Source organism: Notothenia coriiceps, unplaced genomic scaffold (genome assembly GCF_000735185.1).
Source record: "Notothenia coriiceps isolate Sejong01 unplaced genomic scaffold, NC01 NC01_scaffold00031463, whole genome shotgun sequence".
Lineage (NCBI taxonomy): Eukaryota > Metazoa > Chordata > Actinopteri > Perciformes > Nototheniidae > Notothenia > Notothenia coriiceps.
The window spans coordinates 285387-311406 of NW_011364164.1; the positions used below are offsets into that span (position 1 = coordinate 285387).

Consider the following 26020-nt stretch of genomic DNA (forward strand, 5'->3'; position numbering starts at 1 on the left):
TAGTTAGGCCAAACATTCAATACCCTGTGCGCAGGTGCGGCAGGGGGCCAAAGGCTACTTGTTTTTTGGAACGCAATTGTGGTGTCAATGACTTGATTGGTTTCTGCTTTATATCGCTGACAAGACAGGTTTTTGTAATTTACCAATAATTACCCTCACGCTGTGATACAATAAAAAAGTCGCCAGTCTCTGCTAAGATAAACCAATCGGGGTGTGTTCCTTCTGCTCCCTGCCTCATGGTCTACTTGTCTGCTGTGAATAATGTCCAGCCGGCTGTTTCACACTGCATTAAAGTACAAGAAAAAATGAAACAAATGTCACAAAAGAACAGGATATTCTGTCTTCCTCATGCAGGTTTAATACGGTATTAAATGATACTGAAACAGTAATTACCTGAGTGATAACGACATGTAGGGAAAAGCAGCGATACACGTGCGGTTCAACATGATGTATTACTTAAGTCAAAGCTGCAGTGTGCCTTTGTGAGCTGTTTTTAAATGTATTTTTTGAACAACAGTGGGAGCAGGTAATCTACATGAACAGATCATAAATGAAAAGCTTCTCACTGTAGCAAATACATTGTTGGGTTTATACTTTTAATGGGCTACACTGCCAACGGGGAAACACATTCTTGAAGCATTATCATTTAACTTATGCATAAATTGAAACAATCCACACTGGGTGCAACATAATAAAAAGGTATTTGGTTGTGGCCTGGTATCCTGTAATGAAACCCTTTTGTAATGATTAGTGGGTGCACAGTATCACACTATTATGATGTTACAGTCTGGTTAGGCAGAGAGACAATTTGGTCCGAGTAACACCAGATCTGTCCCGGTCCCTGTGATGATTTCTTCAATTAAGCTTTCCTGGCAGAGGAGGCCAAATGCTTAACTAGGCAGAATTGGAGCTGCCACTAGCTAGAGGTAGCAATGGGCTCCACTTCAACAGCTCATTCATCAGCCCCAGCGCTACCACTGGGCCACCTGTTCTGACACCACACAGGGATGGAGTCATTTGCATTCTACTCCAACCGCCCTCTTTCCCTCTCCTCCCTTTCTCCCCCCCCCCCTCCTCCTCCTCTTTCTCTCTCACTCTGCCTGTACAACTTTAAAGTTCCTCAGTGGCAGCTCTGGAAGATAATTAAATACCAGGGTTTGATTTAGTTTGAAATCAATTTGGGAAGGGGCTTTTCATTCATTATGCTCCTTGGCTTTGGTACTATGTCTAAAATCCCTCAAACTTTGGCAGGGGCTCCAACATCGTCAATTCAAAGTAAAATTAAGCTGCCCTGAGTTGGATTGACAGTCAAGTAGAACATGATGGGGTAGGGAGGGTAGGGAGTGGGTCCACTCCTCTCATTCCTTCCCTTTCCTCTCCTCTCCTGGGGAGTCACTCTCGTCTGTGCTCTTTGTCACCACCAGGTGCTGCTGTGAAATAAGGAGAGAGGCGTCGACAGGAGGCAGCCATGCACATAGCTTGACATTTTAGCCAGCTCCCTGCAGACACATATGGCAAGTGTGTGGGTGGAAGTGTGTTTGCCCTTATGTGTTACAATGTGCTTCCGTGAGCTTGAGCATGTGCTCGTGTGTGTGTGTGTGTGTGTGTGTGTGTGTGTGTGTGTGTGTGTGTGTGTGTGTGTGTGTGTGTGTGTGTGTGTGTGTGTGTGTGCTCGAATACCTGTATTTTTAGTATAGAGACATGAGTCAATGTTTGCACATATTTGTTAAACAAAATGATCCCATTGCCTACAACTTATCCTCCTCTGATTATTCTATCTGTGTGCCAGGCTGACCAATGACCGCAGACTCTTATAAATCAATGTAATGCATTGATTATACAATATGTTACACTGGACGTTATACTAAGCTGTATTTGAAAACAACTTGATGCCTTTGAGAAGAAATATGGAAGTGCTAAAGCAGAACACATTCACTAAGCACTTTCCTGGCTGTAAGAGGACTCTTTAACACGGACTGGAGGGTTGAATAGCAGCTTCAGTAAAGAAAAAGGATAACATTGTCAAGTGGAGAACTGCAAGAGCGCCTTAACTGAGAGGGATGCACAAATGGACACTTGCATCACAGCTACTGTTGGGGACATCAGCAGCATACATCACTGCAGGTTTTCTTCACTTTAAAAGCAATTTCCTCCTTTGGATCCAAACACCACCACCACCCTCCAACTCCCTTATCTTCTTGTGTGCTAAACTCAATTGTCATCCGACTGACTTGGGGCTGTGTTAGATTGTTAAAGCCCCCAAATATGGTAATCTGGAGTCTGCTCTGACCTTGGGAGAGTGTGTTTGCAGGGTGTCAGACCCCCTAATTCATCAGAGACAGGCCATTAGCTAGCTATCCAGCCAGACAAACACACAATGGAACAGGAAGGAAAGTTCTCAGGGAACCAGCAGCAGCCCCCGTTCCTGAGATATCATTAGTTACTGCCTTTCAAAACTGCTGAATTGGGACACTTACCTGACTTGCCCCATTTTTTGCACCACAAGAGCCAAGATGTTGATGAATGGTTGGGAGAAACTGTCACTACCAGAAAATGGGGAGAATAGGGTTAAGGACACATCCTTCCCTAACTCTACAACATTATGGACTAATGTAGGAACAAAGCTACTGTAGCAAAACTTAACTCTGAACAATTCAGCATTTTTTCCACAGTTACTTTGTTAAATCAAATCAAATCAGGTTTTATTTATATAGCACATTTATAAACGATTTTTGGTCGAGCCAAAGTGCTGTACATACAGTATAATAAAAATAGCCTACAGTAGAGACAACAGAACAGATTGTTCAGAATATCAGTATGAGAAAAACGACACCCTCTATCCTTAGACCCTCACATCGTACAAGGAAAAACTTCCGGAGAAAACCCACAGTTTAAAGGGAACACATGGGAGAAACACTATGAATGGATATAGAAGTACTTTTTTAAGTAAAAACACTGCTCACACTGAAATAGAACCACAGAACACTGAAAGAACTGAGAAAATGACCTTTAATTTAATGAATTATGTCAACACGTTTCACATAACTGTATTAGGTTAGTTTAAAGAAATAATATTAAGTTGAACCGCATATCAATGTTATTTAAACTTGTAATTATTGCTTTCAACTAACCTAATAATCTGTTGACATAATAAATTAAAGTCAATGTTTCAGTTTTTTTCAGTGAATCTGTTGAATCTGAGGACATTTACCTTTTGAATCCCTCTTTGAAGGATTAGCGAATGAAGGACAGGTTGTGTAAATTGAGCGTTTTATCAAATCATTTCAAAGCCGGTGAAGTGTTGCCACGTGAGGTCAGTGGTTGAAAATAGTCTCATATATCTGGTTGCCAAGAGAGATGGAATAGTAATTACCCCTGTGCAGAGACACAGCCTCCATCTCGTCAGCGGCATGATTGACAGCCTCAATAAGAGACTGGCTCCGCGCCCCCTGCCCTCCGCCTACACGCCCCTGCGACGACTGGTCAAACCCATCGTCTGCTGCCCCCCAGGCAGGGCATGGGTGACACCTCCCTCTGATAATCCTGCCCATCCCATCCATCATGCCACCCTGCTCACCCCACGAGAGGGCACAACCGAGGGAATCTAATCAGGCAGTCTAATTGAAGAGCGGGCCTAGCCAATCCCCGGGTTGGGAGGCTGGCTCTGCCTGGGCCGGCTCAGGGGACGTCAATAACACTCAGCGGGTGTCGATTCATCAGACCTCCTTAATGTCATTAGCCCTGAGAGGCTCGCTTCTCCCCTCTCTCCTTTTTCGCTTCCCCTCCCATCTATCCATCTCATTCGCTCATGCCTAAAAGTTTCTCTCACTCACTTTCTGTTGCCTCTTCTCTAAATCTATCCATCTCCCACTCTCATTACCCTCTCCCCCACTAATCTTTCCACAGGCAATAATATGTTCTTGCATAACAAGTTCAGGACTTGCCTGGAGAATATTATATCCGTGCGTCCGTGTTTGGGAAATTAGCATGTGTACTTTCAAACCACCTCCCAACTCTTTTCACCACTCCTCCTACCTTCTTTCCAAATCACCTACCCTCCCTTTTCCAACCCAATATGTTCTTCCTTTTTCTCTCTAACAACATGCGGCGCATATTCCAGCTGTTTATTAAACAATGCCAGAGATTCCTAGGAGCAGGTGATGCAGTCAATTACTCCACAATTACCTGGGTAATTATGCAAAGGAGGAGAGAGAAGAGCAGTAGCAGAGGGATGAAGAGGACCTTGGCAGAGGTGGATCGGCTGCGCTGGCAGTGGTTGGGACCCAGAATGGCAAGCGATTGAGACCTTGAAGTGACAGTGCCAGGAAGAGTGCAGCTATAAAGGACGATGTGCCCCCTCACCTGCCAAAAACATACACTGACGCACATAAACAACCACAAACACAGCTTCCCACATTCAGCTTCTGCCCCCGTGCACTGACATCCTGATGTCTGTGTGAATGTTGCTTTTCTGAGTGCTTATGCCTGCTGTTTTTGTTTTGGACAATAACCATACAGCGTTCCTGTGTTTTCCACTCCGCAGTTTGCCTCTACACCCTTGACAATTAGGTGTCTTATACCTGAGAGGCAACAAAGAAAAGGGGGGAGGACACAGGCACAGAGAGAATAACATTGACAATGGTAAATACAGAAAGGAAGAAAAACACTTGGTAAAAGGTGAAAAGGTGAAATAACAGCGGACAGGGAAGTCTGTGGGTAATCCACAGAGTCTTAATAATATATGTGATTACATAAGAGGAGTTGCTCATTTCCTTTTTGCTTTCTACACCATTTTTAGCATATATTAAAAACAGAACTATTTGGTAACACACACATTTCCTTTCTCTCAAACTACTACTAACAACCAGCGCTGCTCTGCAATCATCCGTGTGGACTGTTTTACACACTGACAGCGCAGCTCGTGTCAAGAGGGCCTGACAAGCATATCTTGGGGTAAATTGAACCACACAGTGGCTATTCTGAAACAAAAAGTGTCAGATAGAAGAAGAGGGCTTGGCGTATTGCCTGCCATGGGATCTTTATGCACTCAAATTGGAAATATTTTCACTGGCTGGGTGAATAGCAAATTGCTTAGTGTCAGCTCATCACTTAAGGAGGATTGTTGGTGGGTTTAATACTTCCCAGCGCATGGATTCTCCAAATAGTCTCAAGCCATCTAACCCCTTTTTCTCTCTCCAGGCGTCGTGACGTGTTTTCTGGCTGGAGTGGTGTCTGGGAAAACTTAGCTTTCAGTTATGACTCTCCAAACCTGTCACTTTGGCTCATCACTGTGTTGCAGATTCATTTATAAATCCCTCATCAAGAGAAAGGATAACTGGCCAGCTAAAAGTAAATATGACCACATTTTAATGAGGCAGAATTGAAGGGAAAGTAAGGCATAAAATAAGTGGTTTCACAGAAGATGAGATTGTGAGTATTTTGTGATAGTATAGAGATAAAGCAAAACGTTTTTCGTGATAAATTCTTTAAAAAACGAGAACATTTGTCCTTGGCATGTTCTTTATGTTCTCAGTTTGTCCACCTGTCTGTCTGTGCTAGCGAAGGGGCAGCATTAGGTGGCCACATGACCGTTCTGTGTTAGTGAAGATGGGCATGAGGGAATTACCTCACAGCTCCGTATCTTAAATCTGTGGGATTAAGCTCCATTAAACATGGAGCGCCGGCAAGCTTTATCTCGGGATTTCACTCTGAGACAGAGCAGAGCGTACAAGGAGGAGGGAGTCGTGAGGGAGAAATAGCGATGAAACGTCCTTCACCTTTATCGACCAAATTATATAAAAAAGGAGGGATGAGAAAAATTGCTGTTCCACAGTACAATGGTGGAGGAGAGCTTGGCCATCTTGCACTTGTGTGGGTAGCATGCTTAAACACCAAGACCGTCTAACACTGACCACCAGCTCTGTAGCTTCTGCAGATTGTGTAGAAACAGGTATTTTCTAAGGCACACTTGTGAGCCTTAACACTCCCGTACACTAGAAAAAAAACACATTCACAGAAGCACACAATCATGCAACTTAACTTGTACATGCACAATTAAGTGGACCGTATTATGATTTTGGGGGTTTTCCTCTTCCTGTAGTGTTAAATACATTGTTGTGCATGTAATGGTCTGCAAAGGCAAACATCCAGAGGGGTTTTCTCTCCCACACACTCCTTTGTTAACTTCTGTTACATAGTGACATGACTTTGTAACACTATGGCTTCTAATGGCTAGCGCTCCAACACATTGTATGTGATAGGCTAGGGCCGGGACATCTCTAAGCGGTTGACCAATCACAACAGAGTCGGCCAGCTAACCAATCAGAGCAGACAGGGCTCTGGTTTCAGACAGAGGGTGAAAAGAGGTGCATATGAGAAAAATAAAGCACTTTTAGAACATTAAAGCATGTATATATGTCACAGTAGACTAGAGCAGTGGTTCCCAACCGGTGTGCCGCGAGCACTGTCCAAGTGTGCCGCAAAAAAACGTATTTTTATGTTCCACATTTTTTTCTCACTTAATAAACTTCACTTCATATACACTTTATTTTATTAGATGTACAATGGAGTTCATAAGCTAATAAAACATATATTGCTCAGATTTAGAAATATTAAACAGCTTAAATTCTCATAATTCACGTCAGCCGTCATTGTTTACGGTGTGCAGAGCAGCTTAAAAACAATAAATAAAGAAGCACCCCAGCCCTCAACAACACAGGCAGGGATGACAGAACATGATGGAACAGCAGTGCAAAAGAAGTCTAAAATAACATTAATATCAGCCACAAGTTTAAACAGCAGAGCTCAGGATGAACTCGCAGAGCTATCTATGGACCGTCCATAGATAGCTCTGCGAGTTCATCCTGAGCTCTGCTGTTTAAACTTGTGGCTGATATTAATGTTATTTTAGACTTCTTTTGCACTGCTGTTCCATCNGAATACAGGGGTGGCAACAATCCGCTAACTCAGTGTGTCTTAACATTAGTTAGCTACGTGATGAGAAATTTACAGGGTACCCCAGACTTACCTAACTCCCCCACCTCTCAACACNATCCAAATGTAAAATAATAACTGTATTGATATGTATTCGTGTTTTTACACAGGTAGGCCTACTATTTTCAGCCAAAACAAAAGAGCCTACTTAGTAGGCCTGTTTATAATATTGAATTCATCATAGAAATGGTGTTGACATTTTTAGTCTGGTTCTTGTTATTATGTGTGAATACATTATTTATTCTATAAAATGTTCTATTCAATTAAATACACATTTGAAAACCAATTTATGGTGTATTTATGGTTTTTAGTTTAAGCTCTGAAGTGGTTTTTAAATCTACAAAAAGTTGGGGTGCCTTGGGGTCGAGAAATATTTTCAGGGGTGCCTTGGTAAAAAAAAGCTTGGGAACCACTGGACTAGAGGATCAAAATAAAAGTATGAGACCTTAAAATGAGCCAGATAAAGCTCCATAACCCTTCTCTTGGGTCATACCCCCTTCCCATGCTATTTTCGGTCAAAATTGACCGGTGTGTTTTGCACAGTGATATCTCTGGAACACCTTATCCAATTTTGATGGTTGACATCTCATTTGAACAGTCAAAGCAAGTATAATCAAGGGATGACAGACAGAATGACACCAGGGGTGGATTTCATATTATTTTTTGCAGTAAGTTCAAAGATAGTGCTTATTTTACATTACTGTATACTGCCTGCTCATTGTGTCAATGAGTCAAATGTGAGCAAGGCACAAATATAACTGCTTGAGAGACAGCAATGGAGGCGCATTTAGCGCGAGAAAGTGAGAGGTTTGTGGCACAGAGCTCGCACCTGTGAGAAGGTATGATACATTGTATCATACAGTACAGCGCAAGAAAGCGAGAGGTTCCCGCAACGTGTGTGCGTGTGTGTGTGTGTGTGTGTGTGTGTGTGTGTGTGTGTGTGTGTGTGTGTGTGTGTGTGTGTGTGTGTGTATAGATGTTTTCCATCTGCAGGATGAACATAATACACTCATACCCATTCAATACCCCATTCTATGGCGCTCAATTCTGACCGAAAACATCATGGGTGTTTCACTCTTGAATAAATCACTCAAAATGCAATGCAAGTGGTGATCATCAAGTGTATATGTTCAGAGGCCTAGTGTGGAGGATAACATAAGGTATTGAGGCAATTGGATGAAAAACACAATATTTATGATTAAAACAAAAGTAATTCGGTCACTTTGACCCGAAACGCAAGAAAAGGGTTAAGATGGGCTTCAAGAGTAAAAGAAGATTAATTAATCATTAAGTAACCGAATAAACTGCACAATCAAATTTGGACTAGAACACTTTGAAATGCACTATTAGAGAGACTCATTTGATTAAGTGTAGATCAAGTGAAATAATTATTCTTGCTTTTTTCTAAGCACCGGATCACCATCAAAAAGCCTGTACTTTATTTGAAGGATCAATACGTTTTCCTTACACATTAGTACGTTGTCTGTATCTATGTGTATCTATGTTTTAGTTTCAGCATGGAAATTAACCAGCGCCTCACTCCATACATTAACTGTACAGCCTGAGGAAGAAAAAGAAAAAAGGGAGCATGCTGGGAGTCGGGGTGGTCCGGTGATGAACACCTCCTGTGTCCTCCCTTCATCCTCTTTCTCTCCCTTGCTCGCTCTTCTCCCTCCTCTGGGCTGTTATTGATCTGATCTCGTTCTCTCTCAACTGGAGCCATGATTCATGTTGTTCCGCCTGGCCCTCACTCACCACACACAGACACAGTTCAGTCATGCCCTCCTCTATCTATCTGTCCATCTGTCTCTGCCTGCTCTCCCCCTCTCAGCCCTCGGGCAAATCAACCTGCTGTCCACAGAGAGAAACCATGACCTGGCCTGCTCCTGTGTGGTTAATATCATAACTACTTATTATAACTATCTTTTACCTTATATTGTTTGTTTTAGTCATTGTCATATCATCTCTTTCCCTATCAAATCGTTTGGGCGGATTTTATCATTTAAGCTAACATTTGAAGTTGATTTTCTTAACTGTTTTCTTTTGGTTATGAATGTGTTTGAATGTTGTACACCTTCAAAGAGATGAACAAAAGGGGTAAAAAACTAAAAACTAAAAGTATGGATATTCAGATGATGTTCAATAGTAGTTAGGACGATCACTGTTTTTTTTTTAAATGTATTTATTATTCTCTAACTTTGGTTGTCATTGATGTACCAAAATGTGTTTTCTATGTGCCATGTGTCTTCAATTAATATTGAAAATAAGTAGATTTTCTTGATCTTGGGGATGAAAGTGTGGACCTGTATACAAGAAAAGCTTAAGGTGCAATTTCACTTTTTGAATCATATAACTCGAGATATCCGCCTTTGATAATAGTGATTAGGTTAAAGGCCGTTTCATTTCCTGCTAGAGAATCAAAGGATAGTTTTTGATCAATTGTTTGTGTGCGCCATTTTTACATTGTATACTATGTCCCTGTTTATTCCGGGTTCATCTCTCAAAGTGTTCCTTTCCTTTCAAATGCAGAATGTTCATTTTCAGAAAGAAAAAAAAGCTAGAGAGAGCAGGGAGAGAGAGAGAGAGACAGAGATGTGAACAGGCCTTGCAGCTGCAGGAGCACATAAAAGCCGGGCTTCAGCCAAGGCCCCTGCTCCAATGTGTAGAAATTAATTGAGTGAAAAAAATCTGCTGTTTAAGGTTGAAGTGGGTTATGGGAGGCAGTGTAACAATTGTTTTCTGTTTGCCAGGGGCTATATATCGTTCATTCCGGCTTTCTCTCTCCTCTCCGCTCGCCTCTCTCTCCCTCCTTCCCTCCCCCCTTACCATCCATCCACCTTCTAAGCCCCTCTTGCTCCCTCCTCGCTCCCCCCTCTCCCTTTCATCAGTCTTTTATTTTCCACAGTCCACAGTCTTTTTGATTCATTTTTATCTCTGCCATTTTCATCGATCACATAGGATTTTTTTCGGGTATGACTAAACGTAATTTTCTAGCAATAACAGGCTCCATTTATGAATTGGTGTTTTACTACATGGGCTAATATATACGTTTGGTGTGGAAAAGCAGCCACACATGTGACAAACATACAAGCACTAACAAGGATTGTTTTTCCCCCTGAGATCCTGTCAGTGAAACAGAGCAAATGTACATATGCAATCATTTGTGTGTGTGTGTGTGTGTGTGTGTGTGTGTGTGTGTGTGTGTGTGTGTGTGTGTGTGTGTGTGTGTGTGTGTGTGTGTTTGTGTGGGTGTTTGTGTGTGAGTTTGCGTGTGTCTCAGTGCAGCTGTCTACATGCATGCATCATTATTTAGTGACAGTGACATTAACAGGGGACCGGTGTTGACACACAATGCAGAACAAGCTTAGCACCCCCTTGGGCTTAAACAAATGACTCATTCTCTCTCCACATTTTAATGTGCAATACAAATCCACAAAGGCTGTTGATGCTTTTCATTTCAGCACTATCAACAAAAAATACACATCAAAACAACAACAAAAACAAGGAACGCCATTGAAATCAACAGAAAGGGAAGAGAGAAGACAACTTGTGTCTCAAAGGACTTAGAAGCGAAAACCTGTTTAGATGACTTTGAAAAGAACAAGGTTAACGCTGATCAGAGAAACGTTGAATGCAAACACAAGAATACATATATTGTGAAGAAGAGGAATAGAAGGCAGGAAGACAGAGTTACGAACAACATGGACAACACAAGAGCATTAATGACAATACTTGAATCTGCATTCATATTAACAATGTTGCCTAAAGCAGATGAGGTCAACCCTGTTTCCTGAGTTAAACTACTCTTTAGCCCCCTTTCATGTAAAATATCAAACCTTTCAATATCACTCTGAGGAAAGCACAGTTGCTCACTCTGTATAATTCTATACAAACACTTAACCATTCTCTTTGAACTTTGCAGCTCCACTCATTATACCTCCTTTGAAGAGTGAATGTTGGAGCAATGCTACATTTTGATTTTGCAGCTATTAAATGTAACACAGCAGCAAATTGCATCTAAACCTCTGTGTTGCTGCTTAATAATACATAGACCATGTGCAGAAGCCAGCAGAAAGATAAAGGTAGCCGATGAGCGAGATGCTCGAGTATAACAAATTCATCTCGCTGCAAACGTCAATACTCAAATATTTTCTGCAGATGAAGCAGAAAAGGCGGCTGTGGGATTGTGGGTCCAGCTGTACTGCCTTCATGAGGAACGAGGAGATAATGTCACTACATGATTCCTCCTCACAGCCCTTGCCTCTATATCCTAAACACGGGTGCTGCTCTCCCCGTCTGAAGAATATTAAAATAACCAAGTGTTACAGGGCCAGCAGGGGAAGGAAGACATTGTTCTGCCAAGGCCTTACAGCATCCGAAGAAAACTCTGACTTCGCTACAGGAATGGCCCCGTGTGAACAGAGTCAGAAGAAGAAGCTGCTTTTCCAAAGTGAAGAAGCAGGTGGAGGTAAGAAAGAGAAAGAGGAAAGGGAACAAGGTAAAGACAGATGGAGAGAAAAGGGAAACTTGCAGATTCAGTAAAAGCCATGTCCTGAAGAGCTATCAGAGGCATTTCCAGCAATCTATATAATGCATTTTACAGGTTTTCAGGAATAGAAACCCACTCTTGGATTTAACTCAATAGTCAAGACCTCAGATGGCCCTTTGGTCCTGGCCTGAAGTCAAAATGTTGGAGAAATGTGTAAAGCAGCCATAAGCCTTTTGTAAATCATTAAATAGAGATTTAGCAAAGACCTTGCACCCTGACATAAGCGAGGTGAGTTGATGCAGCAACAACTTGTTTTCCTTTGAACTCCCAACCTTTACAATCAAGAGAATCCACTGAATCTAACATTGGTTTGAGGTCTAGAACAGAACATACTTTTCAGTGCATATCTCTGCACAATGTATCACTTGGTGTGGTTGTTTCTGAGCAGAATGAATCTCTGAAGAATATTTTGGCCTGGATCTGAAAATAAGGAGAAGCCTAGGTTGAACGTTGCTAATTAACATAAAAACCCAGGCTCTGGGTTGCCAAGGGATTTATGTTTTGCTCACGAGACCAAACAAAAACAGAATTCACAATCCAAGTCATGCAAAGCCATCTCACTGCTTGCAGTTCTCTGTTTTCTTCACCTTTTCTACAAACCTCCTGCCCCTGCTTTGCATATCTGGAGTTGGTTCTGCTGTGCTATACTCCCATGGGGTTACATATATCAGACCCTGGCAAACTCAATTGATTTGGTCCACCAACAGCATCATTAAGGATAATGAGTGACATATGAAGAACTGGTAAGCATCCCCTCTTTCTGTCTCAATGGATTTGGAGGCCAAGAATCCCCAAAGAATGGAAACAGCCATATGGCCTGCAGTCATCTCCAATCCTGCATTTGACTCTGTTCCATTATTCTTCTGAATTGGTTCTTACCACTGGAGCACTGAAGGTGTGCATAGCGGCTGGACAGATCTCTCTTTTTCACTGGAACCCAGGAGAGAGGGGGGGCTAAAGATATTCAAAGCCAGTCTTTAAATGTAAGTCAAATCCCACAAGGTTTAAAAAAAGAAAAAAAAAAGAGATATATATTTTTTTCAGGCCTTTTTCTCAGAGACATTACTTCCTTACCCTTCAAAGCAAAAAAGCGGACACCCATGGAGACGACTCATTATGAAAACACAATAACATGTGGCAACACGCAGTAAATTCAATTACAAAAGCTGTCAATAATGCACAGCTTTTTGACGTGCACCCTTCAGCGACCTTTCTAAAATTACCCCTCTTAAATCCAGCTGCTCGATTGAAACGGTGATAACGGGGTCAGCATGAAAGGCAGACTGGGAGCTTAACTACTGCTGAGTGATTTGGCAATTGTAAGAACTAAGAAACGAAAACTAATTACTGTGGTCTTGAAGGAAAAACATGGTTAAAGTGGCCACTCCCAACGCTGGGGGTAAGGCGTTCATGTGGGAAGGCTTTGGTTCAGTCGCTAATAACAACGTAACAACCCCCATTAAGCCATTATGCTGGAGAGGGGATTACTGCTTTAATCTACTGTGGAGTATACAACAGAAAATCACGCAATAACTAAAATGGATATCTGGCTTCATCACCTACCTCCTGTGCATGGCAACATCGACAGATAAATGCTGCAATTTCAAACATGGCTTTAGTAATGATTGCATTTGTTTCCAGTGTGATTTGTTATATATTACACCATGACAACTTCTATATAATTTAGTAAATGTTGACCTTGTATTAAGCATGACTAAATGAGAACTATACTTCCCGTGCCTATGCAACCCCTTATTGACTAGTACTGTACTGTATATGAGAGCAGGAGGTTAGGAGTTATAACCATGGAAACCGTTCTTTGAAATATCACACTTGGTCATAACTCCTCCACAATCAGGTAATTCAAAAAGGAAGAGCAAGCTGTTTGAGCTACGAGGCGAAGGAAGAAGTAGTGAATAAGAGAGCTGGCTCCAGGAGAAGAGAGAAGACAATGGAAACAGATTGATTTACTGTCTTTACAGAGCAGGCAGCTGACTGTTGACTTAAAGACAGCCTATATGTTTGAATACAAATGGAAAATACAAACTTGTTGTGTTGCTTTGGGCATTGCTTGTATCAGTAATCTGATCTTAATTTCACAGTTGACTTGGAGCAGGGAGAAGAGGGGGAGCATGTCACCTCCTCTCAGAAACAACGGTTTGTTTAGGGCCCTCTCACATCTGGACACACAATCTGGCGATATCAGCCACTGCATCTGTAAATCAGTGCTATCACTGCTACTGAACACACTAACAGTCACCCAAAGCAAATCTATTTCACAGATATGCAGCTAGTTTGATTATAACTCACCAATGCCACGCACCCTTGTGGCCATGACATTGTGAAATGTTACTTTTTTTTTTTCATCAAGTTTTAACTAGCAGACAAAAAAAGTAAGAAGCTGTGCCTCCGGAGAGTCTTTTGAATTCAGATATAAATGTGCTTGGATGGACAAAAAACTTCAGAGTCTGATTTGCTGCAAAATAAATTGCTAGACCCCTCATAAAAAGAGGAGTTAAATGTTGAAGGTCATGTGATATTGAAAGCCAATGCAGTGTAGCATCCAGCGTGCATCCACTAGCATCCACTCCATTACAACATTAGCAACTAATGTTTTGACATTTGTCTTCATTATTATCAATGAACAGAGGCGATTGAGCCACCAGCATGCTCCATTACCTTCCTTCATTGCACAGTTGCACAGTTGAAATCACACATTAGGGTGGATCCAACATGAAATGACAAGTTACAGGGGCTAAGGACGCTCCAGCTGATTATTTAGGTGGTGGAGGGTGAGAGGTCTGGATGAACGGATGGCGGGGTGGAGCCGAGGCAGGGATGGGAGTTAGGGAATTGGTAGAGAACTGTATTGGCATTAAAGTCTGGGGGCGCAGAGCTGCACAGCGCACCTTAAGAGGAGAAGCTCATTTCAATCGGTATAATTAGCCTGTGGTAATGAAATAAGTCAGAGGCACTGCCACCTTTACTTAAGAGAAAATCGATCTGCATTTTAGGGAGTTTATTAAAGCTTAGGAATAATGGGGAGAAAGGATAGAAGAGGTGGAGGAGATGGGGGGGGGGGTTAAGTTGACATTAACAGCTAATCAGATAAGAAGATGTGCTAGCGCTTGACAAGAAGCAGAAGAGAGATCAGCTGGAGTTTATCAAAGCAGATGTGTCTGAGGTCTCTGCTATTTCACAGCGAGAAGCCAGGGGATGCTAGAGCTATGCACACAATGAGACCTACAGCCTGAATTAAGATGACATCACTCTGTGGGAGAACAAGCCAATCAAATCGTGGTGTAACCTGACTGATAGACAGCCACTGGGCGTCCTCATTACGGTGAGGCTGCAAAGGATTCCCATGGAAGCTTGGTCATGGTCAGGAGCTGGTAACAACTTGGTAAGAGCAGGGTGTGGTGAGATAATCACTGATGGACCTCTTTCCTCAGGTGCCCCAAATGCATGCTGGGATGCTGGGGGTGCTGCTTGCTCATTTATCCAGCCGTCTGGCCGACTCACCTGGAGTGATGGGGGAGACGTCAGGAAGGCAGGCTGCTATTTCACGGCCTGTTAAGCGCTAATGCCGCAACATGCCCTGCGCTCCAATTTTAGGCAACAGGGAGCATTACCACCCAAGTAAAGGTTCTGTCCTTCTGGACAGTGTACTTGGAGAGCGGGGGAATGAGTTGTGGAGGAAAAAGGGGAGCACAGAAGAGGGAGTGGAGCAGGACGATGAAAAATCTAGTGAAATAATTAAAAGACAGGGAAATGAAAGACAGAGAAAGAGAGGGGAGAGAGAAAGATACTCAAAGAGAGTAAAAAGTATAGACAGAGAGAGGGAGGGAAAAATAGAGTAGAGCCTTAGTTTACACGGGCTGCTGAGCCAGCACTGCGGAGCAGACAGGACAGCAGCAGCACGCACTGACATCCACTCCTGCCACGCTAGGCTGCGTCTTGCAGGCCCCAGAAGGCCCCTCGCTCCAGGGCTCGCAGCCTTTTTCTCGCCGGAGCCACTGAGCATCACTTGCCTGAACCACCCACAACACTTGTCCTCTCTGTGCACTAAACCTGGCCCATGTAATAACCACAGAACCTCTATTAGGGACCGGGTGTCTGGGGAATCAGAGCAGATACACAGCACAGCACGAGTGATGAAAAGACTCCTGTAAAACAACTGAGGTTATGTTCAAGTTAAGTCGACTCTTTGCACTCTTGTATAATGAATGATGTATTTTAATGGATCTTTCTCTTCTACTTCTAAATACAGTTTTACGCAGAAATAGATAGCCCTTTATTCTTCCCTGTGGTCTCGTACTTTCAATGAACTAAAGGCAAAGGTCAAGTCATTTGTATGTGCTTACAATAAACATGGTGGGTCATGGTTCCCATCATAGGCTGTTTGCAGCAGTGATGGATCACCTCCTCTCTCAGTCTTGAAGGTTGAGGTGTAAGAAAGACATGACTCAGGTCCTCCAAGGTTGCAGGATGTGTACATAAACAGTCTCAGCAGCGCAAGCCAGCACAGACAATGTGTGCGTGCACTGTATCTTTATGCACAGGCAGGCCTGCTATATGTATGTGAATTAGCAGTAGTTAATGTCCAATTGCTGCTAGAATATATAAGTCTTTATCTGTTTGTTTTTTATATGTATGTAAAATTGTTATTGTGATACAGAATATGTCTATTTTAAGTGTGTGTTGATTGTTATGTATGTACCCACCCAGGGACTGCAGATTTAAATTAGCTAATAGCTAAATGTAGCATCAATTATCTCTTCTATTTTTGAAATTACGGTATTTGTATGCATGGTCCTTGTTTAATAAAGACATAATAATAAAGATAATTTCTATGTTATCCCATGAGGCCCTGAGTCAGTTTCTACCTCTCTCACCTTCACACCTTGAATTGGCACTGCTGCTAACAGCAATTAGCTGTGGTAAATTAGACCGGTTACAACATAATGGATCTCTCACAGCAGAATAACAGGATGGAGTTTTACACTCAGTGAACAGCCATCAGTCTTTATGTGTGAGTCATGATGACTGTGCTTTAGTACATCCTCTATCTGATGTTGTTGCACACTACAGGTTTAGCGTTTGGACAGCCTCTGACTGGTAATTGCTACTGATGGACACAAAATACTGTATTAGTCACCAGTAGTCACAGTAACTCAATGTTCATGTCCAAATTGCAAAGGAAAGTGTATTCCTTTAAAACTCAAATGTTATATTATTGTATGCCCCATTTTTGTTTTCCAGCACATGTTCAATGCATCTTATAAAGTGAGCCATCGGGCATCCCTAGCACAATTCAGTCACGATGCGGCAAGTGACCAGAACTAAATAGCACAACATGTAGCACATAAAATGAATCTGAAGACTGCCCTGGATTCAGGACTTCCTTGTGTTTTATTTCACGTGATTCCTCACCTTAAGAGCCAATCTCATTGGATATGGCTTGCAAGGAAATGTCTTTTTTTATATTAGTTGTATAAAGCTGGGACTGCTGGTCACAGAGGTCTGGATATTTTTATACCATATATGTTTCTCCTTGTCCATGGTGACAGCTACAAAACCACAGAAGAAAACGCGCTATAAGCGGCCAAGAGAAGAACCCAAGTTACAGTGTGCTGTGATGTGCCAGTTACGAGAGTTGCTTTAAAGTAAAAAGGCTACTTTTCTGGAGCATTGAACAGAATTGATGCTGGAAAATAGGACAGTGGCATAATGTACACTTTTCTGTTATGGAGCAGTGCCTCTTTTTGCTGATGTTGACCAAACTGATATAACAGACAGCAGAAGTAAGGTAAATAATTGTGTATTATTAATGGAAATCTTTAGATATACGTTTACTTGTATTTGTATGCATCAGCTGGCCTTTGAAATAACTGCACATGTACAAGTCATGTTTACCAGACAGGAGCCAGTTATTTCACCTACCATATCATCAAATACATTAAGTAAGAAATGCTAGCTTTGCCCTTTATGTAAGACAGCACTTTCCATCCCTTTCTGCAGGCTTATGTGTACTGCAAAATTGTGGGAATTGACAATAACCTGTATTCACCTGGTAATATAACCGTATAAATGCATGCTGGCTGAGTAAACCTTCTGAGAAGCCAGAACTGTCAGGAAGCAGAAACATTTGTAACAGTCTAAAACGATGGATGTGTGTAGTCCCAACAGGTTATCAGACCTCTGCAGGACCGGAGATGACACTGAGCTGGCAAGGGGAGGGAAGAGGGCCATTTTCTTAGAGTGACAAATATCTGGAGGAGTACAAACAGGGAGCAAAGCCCTTGTTGAGAGAATGCCTGAGCTTTGTCTTTGTCGCACTGTGTGACAGACTCACAGCACCGCTCCCTGAGGTGTGTGGTTACGCGGTGTGTACATGTGCACACACGGAAAAAGGACACAAAAATCCCACATCTCTTATTACTCTTCTTTAACTTCTGTGCTTTCGGCACCTGTGAAAAACACCAGACTTACACTACTGAAACTCAGGAAAAGATTCTGAGGTTGAGACGTCTTATAATTGGATTGCTTATATTCAATCAGGGCGTCAACACTGTATTGGCACCACCTGAGCCAGCCAGACAGATACATCCGGTCCTTTTATTGCCGTGGCTTGTATAGGGAGTGACGTGGGGTGAGGTGTAGGAACGCTAGCTCCACAGTACTGCTTTGAGCCAGCAAGATTAATGTAGGCTCTCTGGAGCAAAGGCAACATCCACAGCCTTAATAAGGTACAAACAATCGGTTCCACTCCACTGGCTTCCCAGGGAAACTATTGTTGTGCCGCATTGTTTCTTGGTAAGGCTCCTCTGAGACATGGGTCTACTGCAGCATGTGACTGTCTCCATTACAGCCAGGGGAGAGCTCAGTGTAGACCTGTGTTAGTCTGTGTTAGTGTGAAGGCTGGCTCTCGTCCATCCCAAACCCACCCCCACCTGTTCACTCCCTCCAAAATCCAAACTCTTGTAAGCGCACTCACCTCGACTCCTTGCACTTTCAACTTCATGTGATCCTCCCGTGTGGTCTTCCCGTCTTTCCTCTTCTTCCAGCAGTAGCCATCCTTTCTGTACTTCACCTTCTTCCTGTTGTACAATATCATCGACCCATTCTGCGGCCTGGATCCGTGGAGACGGGACAGAGAGAGGGGAGAGCAAAAGGGAAAAAAGATGAGAAGGATTTTTAGGCAAAGCAGCACAGCTCGGGGACTCATTTGAGAGATGTACAAAGAGGCCCGACACAAATCTGCACCAGGCAGAAAATGCACCAGTGACTTAGATGACAAGACTTCTTTACGGTGTTTTTTAACACTGGTATGCACACTTTGACGATGAACAAAGCACCCTTCAGCATACATTTCTCCCAATGAGAAGAGTGTGTGCTGGGAGCGGCTTAAGTGTCACCTCTTCTCACTGAGTCAATTACATGAAGGACAGTGTGTAAGGCAAGTCGCTTGGGTTCGGGGGAGCTGGAGTTGGGGGGGCTTCCTTTTTTATCTCTCATTCATCCAACTTAAATGAGTTGTGGTGTTGGAAGTCCCTAAGGGGGAGCGAAGATCCTCCCCCACACTCCATTCATAATTCATTCTCCCTCCACCAGACCACAGCCTGTAGGCTCATGATGACATCATGTAACTATTTGATGATAATCTGCGTTTCCACTTCGATTTGTAACGGAGGCATTTGGCGCTCAGTGTTAAACATTAACAGAAAGTGTAGCATAAAACATTTATGGCTTACGCAACAAATAGTGAGCGGTATAACATGTTTTTGAGTGGGTTTATTTGTTTTTGATTGTATTGTTGAGTGGCTGTGTGTCATCGGTATGAATCCATACATATGTCACATTCATTTCCCACACAGTTTTGCACTCTAACACACACACACACACACACACACACACACACACACACACACACACACACACACACACACACACACACATTCATATTTCTGAAATGAGAACAGCTTTGCCTCAGTGTTTGGGGCCTCACAGTGAATAACTAGGAAAGCAGCTGAAGAAGCAGTTTAACTGTTGCTTAACCAACCAATCAGCAGGTGAGCCTTATCAGCCACGTGTTCATTGCTTACATACACAGACACAACACACCCAGACACAAACATATACAAACAAATATAGCAAAACTCAAAGAACAAAAGCTGGGTAGATTTGTGTTGTCTCGAACAATATTCAAAATAAGCAAAACCCGACGGTTGTCTTGAATTGTTTGGTTGTTTATTGTAAAGGTTTTTCTTTTTCACAAGGTTTATTTATAACGCTGCATGCATCATTTTGCAGGGCTGCCTTTTGGGGCCAGGGCGCGTGTTTATCTTGGTATCACTCATCAATCATTTTTCCCGGTCGGATCTCAGGGGCCAGCGGAGAAGGAGGAGAAGTAGGGGGGGTGGGGTCCCTGCAGTCCCCCCTCTGTGGCCCCTGACAGCACCTTCTAATGAGAGACGCCACTCACACATTGACATGCTCAGTCCTTGCTGATCTCCCTTCTTCCCTTTCCTCCTCCCTTCCTCTCTCTACAGCCCTCTCTTCTTGCCGTCAGTCAACTCAAGCTGCGCTCCAGGGACCGTCTTTGTCTCCTCCCTCGCTCCGTCTCCTTTCCTGCCTTCTCTCCCCCCCCCCCCCTCTTGTTTCATCTGTCTCAGGATTTCTTAACGCCACTCTCCCACACCGCCCTCTCTCCTGCTGTTTTCTCCTCACTCACTGCCCTCCCTTGTTCAATACTCAGCATACTTTGCAGAAAACAACTATTAAACAGACACTTTTATTGGTCAGTTTGAAATGTGGAACTGCTCAATGGCTGTGAGGGATATACACAAAGTATAAATTGTGTTCTAGTTTACAGCATCCGTAATGTCACCCGTCGTCGAGGAGCGGTCATAAATGGCACTCATGAACTAAGAACTTTGCAGATTGCTACAATTTCAAGATATTTGCATCCCAAATGTCGTTTGAAGGACACTCGTTTGACATGCCGGCGTCAGCACTTGGTATCAATCAAAAAGCAGAATGGCCCCCTCTACCAGGGCGATTCCTATTATTTGTTTCAATATCATTCTCGGTTTTGTCCTTCAAAAGATACAAGGAGCGTGTGCTTCTTAAAATGTAGCTCAGCTTGAGACAAAAAGATGGGCGCAGATGAGATAAGGCAGAAAATCAAATGACACAGGGCTATCTGATCTCCTCCAGAGCACTGGAAATTGGGGTGAGGCTTCGGTGTCAAAGGCTCCACGCCGTATTTATCGGCTCTGCGCGAAAACGTATTCGCTCAGCTATTTTTGAGGGACTGTTAAGTAGATGCTATTTTCAATTCAAGGCACTTTGGACCCGGAGGAAAGCGGCTAGGCATCCACTCTGGAGTAGGCCTAAGGCAGAGGCCAGTCTAAAATGCATGCTATGGCAACATAATGTGTCTCTTCCACTCCTGCTGTCTCCCTCCCTCCCACTCATCCATTTCCACTGTATACTTAGGCGTTTCAATTAATCTTATCAGAATTATACATATTTATACATGAGGGGAAAAGCTAACTGCTCTGTTATCAAAGAAGCATGACAGGGGGCTCTCTGTCTCAGATGCCTAAATGTGGCAGATTAATATGGAAATACAGGCCTCTGACAAAGTGCACACTGCAGCCTTGCTCTTCTTTGGAGTTTGCAACGATAATAAGCTTTACCCTCAGGGTGGCGTTAGGCCTTGTCCAGTCCTTTAGGAATCATTCATTTACCCAGGTAATGGCATTCACTCAATCAGATTTGTTCATTTGAAAAAGTCAGGGGGGGAGTGGGGAGTTTATGAGGTTGGTGACGTGTTCTGCATGGGTAACAAAGGCAAAGCAGGGGAGTCCTCGCCCACAGGCAGGCGATACACAGCTCACAGGCTCAGCTTCACTGTCTAAAGGCCGACGGGTAAAAGAATAAAGCTAAAAAAGGAAGATAGAGAGGGAGAGATAAATCTGTGTGACTGTGAGAGAATATCTTGTTCCAACGGAGATCAGCAGGACAATCCACAGCTCTGGTGAATCATCATAAAATCCTAAAATGTTCAGTGTTGGACTTTTACAATGTTCTGACTTTATAAACATTTCATTTATAGAGAACAAAAACTGGCTTGGGGAAATGCATTCCCATTTTTGGTAACTATAAGCCATTTATAGAAAGTCAATAAACGAAAAAAAACAGAGATTATAGTTTGTCCTCAATAAATTACTCAAAATACATGAAAACGCTGTTACTGTTGTACCAGTTCCAACACCACTCAACTATATCAAGTGTACTGTAAGGAAAGATTTAGTTCTTGGAGAACCGGTGTATCAGTAATAGCTGTAGCCCCTTTTCTATTCCCCATGATGCCCTTGGTTTGATTAATACAATTCATACTGTTTTTCTCCCCAGCATGCTCAACTGGCAGTGCAGCCAAGAGGAGAGGAGAGGAGAGGAGAGGAGAGGAAATCAAAAATTCAGGGCGATATAAGAAAGGAAAGGAAAGAAGAGGAGATCTGGGCAAAAGAGCTGGGCCGTAAAGGCTTTGAAGATCGGAGGGTGAACTGCTCGGGGCCCGAAGTGGCTCAGGGGGGAGGCGACACCTGCTGTTCTCAATTACCCCTCAGAGCCTTCAACCATCTCAGCCTTTACCCCACAGTGTCAACCACACTCACACCTACTACTCATCCAAACACACCAACCCTATTACTGTAAGTAATAAATATGAGGCAGAAATATGCCCCTGAGCCATCACACAAAAGCAATACACACGTGCGCACACACGCACACACACGCACGCACACGCACACACACACACACACACACACACACACACACACACACACACACACACACACACACACACACACACACACACACACACACACCAAGTTCCCGGTAACCCTGTTGCTCCATGTAGGATAACATTAATAGCCAGAAGAGTGACAGAACATCAATAACACACTGATGCTGGTCATTACAGGTTCTGTCAATCTCAGGTAAAACATGGGTCACATGTGTTCAAACACATGCGTGCGTACACACATCTGGGGCTGTTGACACCGAGCAGAGGTGTTTCACGTGTAATGTAATTAGACTTCAAGCAAGGGCGCTCTATTAGATAGCACATCATCTTTGAGCTGGATGTGTGAGCAGAAAGGTGCTGGCGCCTATCTGGACGCATCACGTGCAATTGATGACTCGCAGATAAGCCCTCCCCTCAGCCCTGCCAAAGAATGCATCAGGAAGTGGGGCGTTCGCTAAAACTACTTTAAATGTAAATCTGCCATGGCCTCAGGATTGAGATTCATTGTCTGCGCTGCTCTGAACCCCTCCAACTCCCCCGTTAGTGTTCGTATGTCGAGACGCCGCGGGTCGCGCAGCTCTTTGACTGCCAATGAGGCCTCGGCGCCCGGTCACTGTGATGCCCGCAGTTCTTACTCCTCTAGTCCCTAGTGGCCTCAGCTATCAACCCTGAATGCTTAATTATAAATGGTAATTACGGGGGTGATGGGTCAGTCAACTGGAACACGTTAGGCAACATCTTTTCAATCAGATCGCATCATCCCCTTTTGCCGTATAATGTTAATCTTTTTTCTCACTCTCCCGGAATGTCTGCTAAATGGTCATCTTTAATGAGAATTGGGGGGGAAACAGTGAAAGCAGCTAACTGAATCAGACTGAGATGAATCAGGAATTTAAGTTTTCTTAATATGATATCACGTATCCCCAAGGCTGTACAGATGGAGCTCAATGTTTGTTTACCCTACCCAATGTGTTCAACTAAATACAACAGTAATGATGAGCGGGTAGCTGCGCCCCTGGAGTTGTAATTCAGGGTAGGGAGACAGATCGTGCGCCTCCCCTCTTTCTCTCTATCTATACGCCTATGACTGCCACAGAACTCAGGCCCTGGCCCATTGCCCTCCAGCACAAAACAGATGTTCTCCCCGCACTTATCTCAATGAAAAAAAATCACAGACAATTTACAAAGAATATAAATTACGGTCGTAGCTCCACATCAGTGTCTCTGTCCCTATAAGACCTTGTAAAAGAGGATAAGGGTGAATTGGTGTTAGAGGGTGGGTGGATTGTTGGGGGACAACATAAGGCGGATGGAAGCAGGCAGGGGGGGGGGGGGGGGGTGTTGCTCTTATCTGGTCCACAGCAGCCCAGCAGAATGAGAGGGAGGCTGGTGACTGGCGGTGATGCTGCGCTGATAGCACTAAGCCGGTTTCATGCACATTTCAGGGAGGCTGCCATCACTACTCAGACTTAAAGCTCTCAGCTCCTGCCAGTGGATGAGGTTGGGACGTTATTTACAAATAGCCATGTCATACACTGGTTACACCGCTCCATTCTCTGTGTCAACACACACACACACACACACACACACACGCACGCACCACACACACGCACACACACACACACACACACACACACACACACACACAGCAGCAAGGGCTAATGTGCAGCTTTGATGTAAAGCTTAGGTGACATGGAATTTGAATTTCAGTGCGTGTAAGGTTTTGGCTGTGAAGACATTTCTTATTCACTTGAAATACACACTGTCGCTGCATGTGTGTGTGTGTGTGTGTGTGTGTGTGTGTGTGTGTGTGTGTGTGTGTGTGTGTGTGTGTGTGTGTGTGTGTGTGTGTGTGTGTGTGTGTGTGCGTGCGTGCGAGTGTGTATAATATGTTTAACTTAGTTGAAATGTTGATGACTTTCAACTGCTTGCTCAAAAGGATCCCACATCATGTTTGTGGTGACTGCTATTTTCAGTCTTTAGTCAGTGTGCATATGCTTACTTGGAAATAGCGACTACAGAGACGATGATTCATACCTCACATCCCCTGTGCTAATCTTCACAAATCATCCATGGTGTGTCTCAGTGCGTTGTAAATAAAAAAGGTGCCATCCAAATGAAGCTTCTCGATAGCCGGATCCTGCTGACAACTACAAGTCCTGTAGCACTGCCTTATTATGACACTTTGTAAGGAGGATGCTTTTGTACTCTTAATAATGCATGGGCAGCAGGGAATTGAGTACAGCCTTATTTTATGTCATGGGATGAAGCTGCTGTTTTCGCAGCTTACGTTCTTCCGTGGTAAGAAATACTAATGCAATTAAATCTCAGTCGAACTAGACTGCAGCAAGGAAAGGTCAGCTTTTCTTTATTAGTAACAACAACCTTGCTTTCTATTAAGACTAGGAGCAGGAGAATTCAGCCACTTATAGTTAATGATGTGTTTTTAGGATTAAAGTGTTTTTTTTCTATTCATTTGTTTCCTATTAATGCGAGATTCAACGGGTAACATGATCTTATTTCATTGAAAGTATTCAATATAAAAGTGAGTATTCTTAAGAAGAAGAAGATAGAAAGATGGAGAATAAAAACATACTTTATACAGCCGTGAAGTGCTAGCTGTAAAATCTTGAGTGTGTGCTGGCAATGGGATACATTATTTGCAATTATTACTAATATTCTTTAACAATATGAATGACCTGTTGTAGGCATTGCAAAGTAAATATATTACACTTCAATTGTGGGGAATTGTCCTAGAACATTGAAGTCCACTTGAGGTGAGGGAAGTTTATCCAGAGTCTAGGAAAGAGTCAGGGTGGGGCAAGGACAGTCTCTCCTCCCATCATGCATTGTGCCAGGCCTAGCTTATGGATCAGCTGGGCATAGCCCTCCTTGTCTGCCACCACAGTGCCACTGACCTTCCCCTATTGATCCTCCAGTGACGGAGCACAGCCAAGGCCAGCTATTGAACCACTTATGATTAATTCAGAAATCCTGCCTTGTCCACAAAAAAGGCAAAAGAACAAAGCACAAGCAGAATAGGAACAAGTGAAAAGAGGACGGTTAAAGAGCCAGCGAGGTAAAAAAAAACTCTCCACTTTCTAAAGAGGCAAAGAACTACAGAGAAGTGAAAAAGTGCTCTTTACAAGCTGACCAAGCTATAAAGTACATTTAGCAGTCCCTTCTGTAACGAAAAAACACGGTTACCAGAAAGGACGGTGGTAGAAAACAGGGAGTAATAAAAAAAAAAAGAAGGGAGAAAGGGAAAGAGGCAGACAGGGAAACAGATAGAAAGAAGAGAAGGAGCTTTTCTTCCTCTCCCTTCTTCTATTCTATTTCAGTCATAAGGATATACCAGTAAGGGCGCAAGGTTGAAATTGAGCTGTAACTCTATCTGTGTGCTGGAGCGAATCAGAAAGTCTATCCCACCTTTCACCTGGGAATCACAGCTCTCTCTGTGCCCTGTCTGGTCACCATACCAACCACAGCAAGGCATCATGGGATTAATTGGAGCCCAGGGCTCAGCGGCAGCTAAGGCACAGATAGAGAGTTAGCGGAGAGAAGGATGGACATCATCCACGATCAAGTGCTGAAGTCCATGCAGATCAAATTGCATTTCAGGCCCTGCTTGCATTGCAGCGAGGATACGGTCTTGAGGTAGC

At 43.3% G+C, this 26020-nt stretch overlaps 1 protein-coding gene across 1 annotated transcript in view; it reads right to left on the reverse strand.

The window, feature by feature from the left end:
• The window catches only part of camta1a (calmodulin binding transcription activator 1a), a 151462-nt gene that overhangs the window by 99007 nt on the left and 26435 nt on the right, over window positions 1-26020 (reverse strand). Inside the window, exon 2 of the mRNA XM_010787918.1 lies at window positions 18540-18675. Coding sequence (XP_010786220.1) covers window positions 18540-18675 — 136 coding nt within the window. The remainder of the gene's footprint in view (window positions 1-18539; window positions 18676-26020) is intronic.